Source organism: Carassius auratus, chromosome 11, assembly GCF_003368295.1.
Source record: "Carassius auratus strain Wakin chromosome 11, ASM336829v1, whole genome shotgun sequence".
NCBI lineage: Eukaryota > Metazoa > Chordata > Actinopteri > Cypriniformes > Cyprinidae > Carassius > Carassius auratus.
The window spans coordinates 3,161,290-3,171,308 of NC_039253.1; the positions used below are offsets into that span (position 1 = coordinate 3,161,290).

At 36.1% G+C, this 10,019-nt stretch overlaps 1 protein-coding gene across 2 annotated transcripts; it reads left to right on the forward strand.

The window, feature by feature from the left end:
• Positions 1-1,936: 1,936 nt before the first annotated feature.
• On the forward strand, positions 1,937-9,041 carry LOC113110780 (histone-binding protein RBBP7-like). 2 transcript variants are annotated; one of them, XM_026274960.1, is made up of 12 exons: positions 1,937-2,091; positions 2,546-2,690; positions 2,769-2,914; positions 3,422-3,598; positions 4,894-5,009; positions 6,484-6,644; positions 6,895-7,021; positions 7,160-7,237; positions 7,346-7,422; positions 7,550-7,607; positions 8,343-8,453; positions 8,593-9,041. In XM_026274960.1, the coding sequence occupies exons 1-12, from the start codon at positions 2,076-2,078 to the stop codon at positions 8,659-8,661; spliced, it is 1,281 nt and encodes a 426-aa protein (XP_026130745.1). In that variant the 5' UTR covers positions 1,937-2,075; the 3' UTR covers positions 8,662-9,041. The 2 variants fall into 2 exon arrangements, with proteins under 2 accessions (XP_026130745.1, XP_026130746.1); XM_026274961.1 differs by having other exon boundaries at positions 3,425-3,598.
• The last annotated feature ends 978 nt before the right edge of the window (positions 9,042-10,019 follow it).

The following is a 10,019-nucleotide window of genomic DNA, read 5'->3' on the forward strand; positions in this document are numbered from 1 at the left end:
TCTTAAAGGGATAGTTCACCCAAAAATGAAAGGTTGTTCCAAACCTGTATGAATTTCTTTTTTGTGTTGAGCATAAAAGAAGATATTTTGGAAAAGGGTGGTAACCAAAGTTTCTGGTCCCTACTGACTTTAACAGTGTTTTTTTACATACTATGAAAGTCAGAAGGGACCAACAACTGGTCACCAACATTCTTCAATATATCTTCTATGTATAACAGAAGAAAAAAAAAACTCATACATATTTGGAACAACTTGAGGGTGAGTTTTTAACAGGGCTCTATGATTTCTGCAATGCGGAAAACGCAGAGGGAATCACTGAATCCAGTCATAACGGAATTTGCTGTACAATGTGGAATGCCACAGAATTTTTAATTAATAAATCAATAGAGGGTCAGTATACTTAAATTATAACTAGTGTGTGAATATTATGCTGCAAAACATTATTTACATATTATTAACAAGTAGAAACTGTAACAGAAATATATATTACTACTACTATTATTACAACATTATTTTTTAAGGAATATTTGCCAGCATTTTTTTTTTTTAAAAATGTAAGTACATAAAACTATTAATGAGGGAAAAATGAATAAAATTATATATACACAATATATTCTCTCTGGTGATTAATGCAAGACCTCTCCAATCATTTCATCTGCTTAAGATATTTCTACTGCTTACTTTTGTTGTCACAACCTTAAATAAAATGATCCCTAAGATCTGCTTACCCACGTTATGTCATGGAATCTCTCACTGAAAACAAACAAAATGTCATTTCTATCACCAACACTTTCAGAAAAGATTAGATTTAATTACAAATATACAGGAAAAGTTTTCATCAGTAAACTAGGAAAACTAAAATAAGGAAAACTAGGCATTTAAAACAGCAGCTTTAAGACATCAGAAACAGTTTATGTATAATCTATCCAGACTGTGTGATGCCATCAGATTTAGTAGCATCTGTAAGTGCACAATGGATTTCCTCACAATGGACAGCCCTCCAAATCTGTGGTCTCTACTCCATCTGCTGGTGAACCTGTGCTGGACGCCACAGCTGGACACAGCTCTTTTTATTTATAAATTTATTCATCTTTCTTTTGTGTTTCTTTTTGCCCTTTTTCTTCTTGCTCTTTTTAGAGTGTTTGTGGTGATGTGCATTCATTCGGTCAGAGATTTCTGGGCTTTGGCTTTCCATCCTGTGACTCTTCCATTTGACAGAACTGTTTTTGGACACTTGGACACTTTGGACTTAAATATTTTTAATAACTTAATTTAATATTTTTTGTATTTGTTACTATGACTATATTACAATAAAGTATTAAAGGTAAATCTAAATGTTTTATCTAAGTCTATTATGTTTTCTAAATATTTAGATACACTTTTACATATTTAGCTATCTCTCTCTCTCTCTCTCTCTCTCTCTCTATATATATATATATATATATATACAGATATACATAAGATATGTATGTATGCAAGGAAATTATAACATTAAATAAATTGTGTAAATACAGAGTAACTAATCAAATTACAAGTTATTATAAGTTACCTGCTTCTTTTCTAGCAATTTCTCATTTAAGAATAGCTCGTCGTTAAAAAAAAAATTATTAAATAAAGAGTTATTTATAAATAGCAAAGTTTTTTTTTTTTAATGTTTGCTTACTGATTTCTACACAGCTACAAAATAACACAAATATACAACACCTGAGCATAACAGAAGCAGTTTCACACTCATCCAACCGACTGTGCGAGTCCTGCGGCTCTGGTGGTTCGTCTGAAACGAGCAACAGTTATTGTCCGTCATATTAAAACATTATTTACACATTGCGACGGTTGACAATAACGTGAAAACTCCGAATAATGGCAACACATTTCACACCAATCATATAAGGCGCGCACGAAGGTGACGTCACCTTTACCGTCGCACTCGATGCGCATGCTCAATGCTCGAGCGCGCTCGGAGCTTGTGTTACAAGAGTCGCGAGCGTAGAACCCCGCAAAGCTGTTTATTCTGCTTTTTGGCTGTAAACCACATAGTTTATTAAGTGGCTACCTTGCGGGAAATCACGCCAAAAATGGCAGACAAAGAAGGTAAGGTTTTTGCGTAGTGAATTTCGTGCAGTATTTTTTTTTTGTTTTGGTAGAGTTTGTTAGCTTTAGCCTGATGTGCTAATGAATTTGACCCACATATTGTCATGAGAATGAATGAGTGTCACAGTCTAAGCCCGTATTTACCAAATACTCACGGTTCAATAAGGTTCATCTGGCGTTACTGGCGTTATTAAATTATTCTACTGACTGGATTACTGGATTTTTTTTTCAAAATGAAATTTTGTCGTTCTTGACTTCCGTCCATCATTCATATGTTGCGATGTAACTAACGTTACTAGTTGAGGAACTTAATCGTGTTACACTCAAGTTCCTGCTAATTTATATGAGAATACAATCTTTTTTTTTTTTTTACTACTCAATGAGTATTAAATCACTCAATGTTTTCATCTGGACGCATTTGCCACGGATTTATCCATCTGTTTTCTCTTCTTAGTGTACGACGATGCAGTGGAGGAGAGAGTTATAAATGAGGAATACAAGATTTGGAAGAAAAATACACCATTCCTGTATGATCTAGTCATGACACATGCACTTGAGTGGCCGAGTTTGACGGTGCAGTGGCTTCCTGATGTGAACAGGTAATCCAATAACTAGCCTTTCCATCTTTGGAAACACATGACTGGGACTCTTCAAAATTATTGTATATCATTGTGCAGGCCTGAGGGAAAGGACTACGTGGTTCATCGGCTGGTGTTGGGCACACACACTTCAGATGAGCAGAACCACTTGGTTATCGCCAGTGTTCAGATCCCTAATGATGATGCTCAGTTTGACGCGTCCCACTACGACAGTGAGAAAGGAGGTAAGAACTGAACGGATAATTTAGTATGTTGTTCACGTTGAAGCCAGTATACAAAAATTTATTTTATGTGTTTGTTTCTTCAGCAGGTATGATCAGGACGTTGGGGGTAAACCCAGATTCACTTGATGAATGAGAGGAAATCGCTTCTCGAATATGTTTCATTTTCGATAACCTCATGCATGTGGACTGGATCATGCTTATGCATATATTTAGATGGATGTTAAATGAAAAAGGAAAAAAAAAACACAATTGATTCGCCATCGTGTCATTCCTAAGCTTTGAAAATACAAAGTAATATATTTTTTTTTTAATCTGAAAGATTGAAAGTAACATGCATCCAATCAGGTTTCATGAAAAATGGCTTTGTGTTTTTAAAGATTAACCAGATGTATCAAGTGTTATTTTTTGTTTGTTTGTATTTATTTTAATGATACAAACTGATGATTTCATAAACTTGACCCATTACAGAGACCAGATGTTGGACATCATTAATGCTTGTATTTTTCTCAGAATTTGGAGGGTTTGGGTCGGTGAGTGGAAAGATCGAGATTGAAATTAAGATCAACCATGAAGGAGAAGTGAACCGAGCCAGATACATGCCGCAAAACCCCTGCATCATCGCCACCAAGACCCCCACTTCGGACGTGCTGGTGTTTGACTACACCAAACACCCATCCAAGCCAGGTCTGTGGGTCTCAGTCACTGATAAATTGTACCGATTATTTTGTACTTCTACGCACAGAAGAAATGGCCACATAAAAAGGTTCTCAACCTTGTTCTAATGTTAGTGAATTTGAATGACCAAGTGCGCAAGTTTATTCATTTGCATAAAGCAAGCCCAAACCATCTCCTTATACAGGCTTTCTGCACAACCTTTCCTTTACAGCTCTCCAACACACTCTAAAGATGCGTTCTAGTCTGAAAGATGCAAGATCCTTGAGCAATGGCAAGTTTGCCATCCTCAAAACCAGTTCAAACTCATTAAACACCTTTTATACAGCCCTCTTATTAGGCAACTGTACATGCGCGTATCTGTGCATGTATACAGAGTAACCACTTAGTGCGCACTATAACACAGCTTTTATGATGGTATAAGGTGAAATATATTTAAGATGATAAGTATATTTAACCCTTCTGCAGTCTTTGATAATTTCTGACTGGAGAAGTTTAGGTTTCGAATTAAAAAAATCACAGCTTCATCGGAATGGTACCTACCTAACTTGTTATATTTCAGGTGTCCGGTCACTTTTGACTGTGAAGACCATGAGTGGGACTCCCAAATGAGGAGCGCACGAGGGTTAACATGACTCTTAGGATGACACTTATTTTTATTTTTTATTATTTTTTGGAGAAAAGTTATTGGTGAAAAATGATTTGTTCTTGAATACATTCTGAGATTTTAGGCCAAAATTCATGCATACACACTCTTAGTAAATGAAACCCAGTGTTTTTTTTAGTTTGTTTATCCAAAGAATCCATGTAAATTATGTAACAATTATTTTACAAATGAATTAATCTGATTATATCCGATTAATTTTATTTAAACCAAGTACAGTGATTTAATCTCTATTTTATTAAATTTATTTACAACTACTGCACAATATTGTCCTTCAAAAATGTCCCAATTGAGGGTTATGAAAACAAATATAGTGAATGGTATGTGGACTATGCCATAAATTGCGTAAAAGGGTTTAAATATAGATATTAAATTCTAAAGCCTGTTCAAAGTAGTACATAAGACAAAAGCGAAGTCTGAAGCTCAATGGAGATTCAACACAGAAGCTCGGTCTCAGGCCTCTGGTATTTTTCAGATGCGTTTTGTCCAAAGTAATGCATTTAAAACTGCCATGAATGGCGGTTGGTTTCCATACACTGCATACTGATGCAATTAATTGACAATCAGATTTGTTGCAGCTCAATCTTTAATCATGTATGAAGATGCTTGCTTTGAATAATAATGGTAATTTGTCCATTTGCAGACCCCAGTGGAGAGTGTAGTCCAGACCTGAGACTGCGGGGGCATCAGAAGGAGGGGTACGGTTTGTCCTGGAACGCCAACCTGAGTGGAAACTTGCTTAGTGCATCGGACGACCATGTGAGTGATCTCTATTCAAAGCAGTGTCATTTAATAATCTCTGATATTCTATTATAATTTTTTTTTTTTTATTAGATTTTATGATTCGATTTTATAATTTAATTAACGGTATTGTCATTTTTAGTAGTTTTAGATATGTATTTTTTATTATCATTTTAGTTATTATACTAAAAGATAAACTAATTGAAAAAAATAAATGTTGCCTTGTTAACTAGCTGAAATACAATATGCGTTTTATTATTTAACTTAAAAAAAAATTTTTTTTTAGTTTGCAATCATAAACCTTTGTACTTGAAACTTGTTTGTTGTAAGATCATTCGTTGTTCAACTTTAGATTAGGGATGTAACGATAACTGGTTTGACGATAAATCATAAGATTCCCTATGGTTAGTATGACTGTTTCATATTTTAATTATCGTTATAACCGTATTCGATTACCGCAATTTGAATTACTGAGAATAGATAAATATACTGTCCAGCATAAAGCACAGTTTTCAGGAACAAAAAATAAAAGACTGCTAAGGGAATTATACAAATGAATATAGAATTAATTACCGTATTTTTTGGACTATAAGTCGCACCTGAGTATAAGTTGCAACAGTCCAAAAATACGTCATGACGAGGAAAAAAACATATATAAGTCGCACTGGACTATAAGTTGCATTTATTTAGAACCAAAAACCAAGAGAAAACATTACCATCTACAGCCGCGAGGGGGCGCTATATGCTGCTCAGTGTAGACTACAGAAGCACAGAGCAGCATCTCTGGCAGCATAGAACGCCCTCTCGCGGCTGTAGACGGTAATGTTTCTCTTGGTTCATGTCAAATTAATTTTGATAAGTCGCAGGACAAGCCAAACTATGAAAAAAAAGTGTGACTTATAGTCCGGAAAATACAGTATATGAATCTACATCTGAAGGTTCTGATTGTCTTTAGGAAATTTGATGGCATTTTTATTTTTCATCTTTGCTCAATGTAATACCTAATAGTGTTCTTGATTGCAATGCTGCTTTGTCCATGGAGGTTATGGGGAACAGCTGTAAATCTGCTGTTCTAGAAGCGCCACCTAGTGTCAGAGTCGATATAAAAGGTTACATTTACATTCAGCCTGTGTGCAGTTTTTATCTGACCAACAGACTCAATTTGCATGCCCTGCTATAAATTTTAACCGGTTGATGGAAAAACCAAGCTTAGTTGGATTCTACACATTTAAACAATTTGGATAAGTAATCTAGAGTTGTTTATGGAGCAGATAAGATACATACAATAATTGATTAATCGATTATAATTTTTTATTTGAAGGCTGAAATGTGAGGTCTACCTTTTATGAAGTTTTTTTCAAAGCTTTATTTGAAGATTTCAAACATGCTATTAGATTGTTGTCATTTTAAAATCTGGTCAAATGTTACTGTTTTAGTATTCATGCAAACAAAAAATAAAAGAAATGTTCGTAACATTACATCCCTACTTTAGACGATCTGTCTATGGGACATCAGTGCTGTCCCAAAGGAGGGGAAGATAGTAGATGCCAAGACCATCTTCACAGGGCACACAGCTGTTGTGGAGGACGTGTCCTGGCACCTTCTACATGAATCGCTGTTCGGCTCTGTGGCTGATGACCAGAAACTCATGATGTGAGTAAGCTCTGCAGGAATCTATGAAATATGGCAAACTAATGTTTAAACATGTATCTAAATTCAGCATACTTATTTGAAGTGGATTCAGCTCATTAGAACATTTTGCATAACGTGGACAGGCCGTGTGGCATGGGTGCCACATTATCATAGACAATCATGATTAATAAGCTGAGAGAAGCACATATGGTCTATAGGACTTTTTTTTATGTTGAGATGGATTACACAATGAAATGTCTGTCTACAACAGCTGGGACACACGATCTAATAACACCTCAAAGCCTAGTCATGCCGTGGATGCCCACACAGCTGAAGTCAACTGCCTGTCCTTCAACTCCTACAGCGAGTTCATCCTGGCCACTGGCTCGGCAGACAAGGTCTGTGATCTGCATAATCACACATGCACACACATCTGTGAGACGTTTTGATTTGGAGATCCTTCCCCATGCAGAAGAGAACCCCTTAAAGCCTGAATTTGATGCTCACTGGTTTGATGTGTGTGTTTTTTGCTTTAGACTGTTGCATTGTGGGATCTGCGTAACCTGAAGCTGAAGCTTCACTCTTTTGAGTCACACAAGGATGAAATCTTCCAGGTAACACTCGAAGAATAGCACTTAAGATTCTGTGACAGTGTAACAATATTAAATCCAAGAAAAATGTAAACAGATTATTGCAGTTATAACGTTTGATGCACTTGACAGGTCCAGTGGTCTCCACATAACGAGACCATCCTGGCTTCCAGTGGCACAGACAGACGCCTCAATGTTTGGGATCTAAGGTATAACTTCATTACTTTCTTTATTCTGCTGATTTTCATTCCTGATGTTAATGTGAACATCTAACTATTTAGATGCACTGATGCCTTAAACATATATTGACTGAATTGTTACATGTATGTCCTCTAGTAAAATCGGAGAAGAGCAGTCTGCGGAGGACGCAGAGGACGGGCCACCTGAGCTGCTGGTGAGTAAAGAAGGACTTGCTGAAAACAATCGTACAGATACAGCTACTCTTGATGACTATTTCAATACCAAAGCAAAGACATGCTAAGTTTACAATATTTCATGTAAAATGTTGAATATTAGTATGACAATTTATATTTATTTATATATATATATATATATATATATATATATATATATATATATATATATATATATATATATATATATATATATATATATATATATGTATATATGTATATATGTATGTGAATATGAATTGATTTTTCTTTGTATGAAAAATGACTTTTAGACTTGCTTACCAAGGCTGCATTTATTAGATTAAAAAAAAATTGAAAAGAGTGATTATTTGAAGTATTGTTTCAATTTAAAAGAACTGTTCTGTTGTAATATTTTAAAATGCAATTAATTCATGTGATGCAAAGTTGAATTTTAACATTTCTCCAGTCTTCAGTGTCACATGATCCTTCAGAAATTACTCTAATATGCTGATTTGCTGCTCAAGAAATATATATATTTTTTTTATCAATGTATGTTGAAAAATGTTTTGCTGCCTAAAATTTTGTACATTTGTAGTATATTTTTACAAAGAATCCTTTGATGAATAGCAAAGTTGAAAGTTAGTACCAAAGTTCCAGTGCTTAACATCCCTACTGATATTTCTGACTTATTTTACCCTATTCTAACCCTATTTTTACTGACATCTAATGTATGGACAATTTTGATGTTTCGGTAGTTCATTCATGGTGGGCACACAGCTAAGATCTCTGATTTCTCCTGGAACCCAAATGACCCTTGGGTAATCTGTTCCGTGTCAGAGGACAACATTATGCAAGTATGGCAGATGGTAAGTTCAGCGAAAACATAAAGATTTACCTTCCTTTGGTAATGAAAGTCACTAATAAAGTAGTTTTTGATTTGTAGTTTTTGATCAACTCTGATATTAGGACTTTGTCATAATCTCAGACTAAATGTCTCTTTTCTAGGCTGAGAACATCTACAATGATGAAGAGCCGGACACCCCTGCATCAGAGCTGGAAGGGCAGGCGTCGTAATTGATCTCATTAAAGATCTACAACACTTTCATGAATTCCTACTCTTCAGCTTTTGCTTTGCAGTATTATTCAGTAAATTCCATAATCGTAGTTCCTACTCCATACATACCAGATACTTTAGCCATCACAGGGTCCTTCTGTAGACACTTTTCTAAAAAGTTTACCCCTTAGAAGTTTGGCGAAAGACTGCACCACTTGTTCAGTCACTTCTGAGAAGTTACGGCCTGGTGTGGCTTATCACAGTTTTAGTTTTTGTGCATAAACCTGGTGTCAGTTTTCAATAAATCTTTTGTAATAACTTTTAAAATGATTTTGTATTCCTAAATTGTTGATAACTCCCTGTACTTCACTTATGAAAATAAAGTACAGCTCAACTGTTAGATTTTTTTTCTCTTTCTCTTATACACTGAACAAAATTATAAACTCAACAATTTTGTTTTTGCCCCCATTTTTCATGAGCTGATATGAAAAATATATGGCTTTTTCTATGTACACAAAAGGCCTGTTTCTCTTAAATACTGTTCCTAAATCTGTGTTAGTGAGCACTTCTCCTTTGCCAAGATAATCCATCCACCTCACAGGTGTGGTATATCAAGATACTGATTAGACCGCATGATTATTGCACAGGTGTGCCTTAGTCTGGCCACAGTAAAAGGCAACTCTAAAATATGCTGTTTACTGTATTGTGGGGTTTGAAAACCAGTCACTATCTGGTGTGACCACCATTTGCCTCATGCAGTGCGACATATCTCCGTCTCGCATAGAGTTGATCAGGTTGTTGATTGTGGCCTGTGGCCTGTCCACATTCAGTGGCTGTGCGAAGTTGCTGGATATAGGCAAGAGCCGGAACACGCTGTCGTATACTCCGATCCAGAGAGTCCCAAACATGCTCAGTGGGTGACATCTGGTGAGTATGCTGACCATGCAAGAGCTGGGATGTTTTCAGCTTCCAGTAATTGTGTACAGATCCTTGCAACATGTGGCCATGCATTATCATGCTGATGATGGTCGTGGAGGAATGGCACAACAATGGGCCTCAGGATCTCATTACGGTATCTCTGCATTCAAAATACCATCAATAAAATGCACCTGTGGTTGGTGTCCATAACATATGACTGCCCCAACCATAACCCCACCACCACCATGAGCCAGTTGATCCACAATGTTGACATCAGCAAACTGCTCACCCAGACAACTGCATGTCTGCTATCTGCCCTGTACAGTGAAAACCGGGATTCATCTGTGAATAAAACGCCTATCCAAAGTGCCAGGCGCCATCGAATTGTGAGCATTTGCCCACTCAAGTTGGTCACTACGATGAATTGCAGACAGGTTGAGACCCCGATGAGGATGACCAG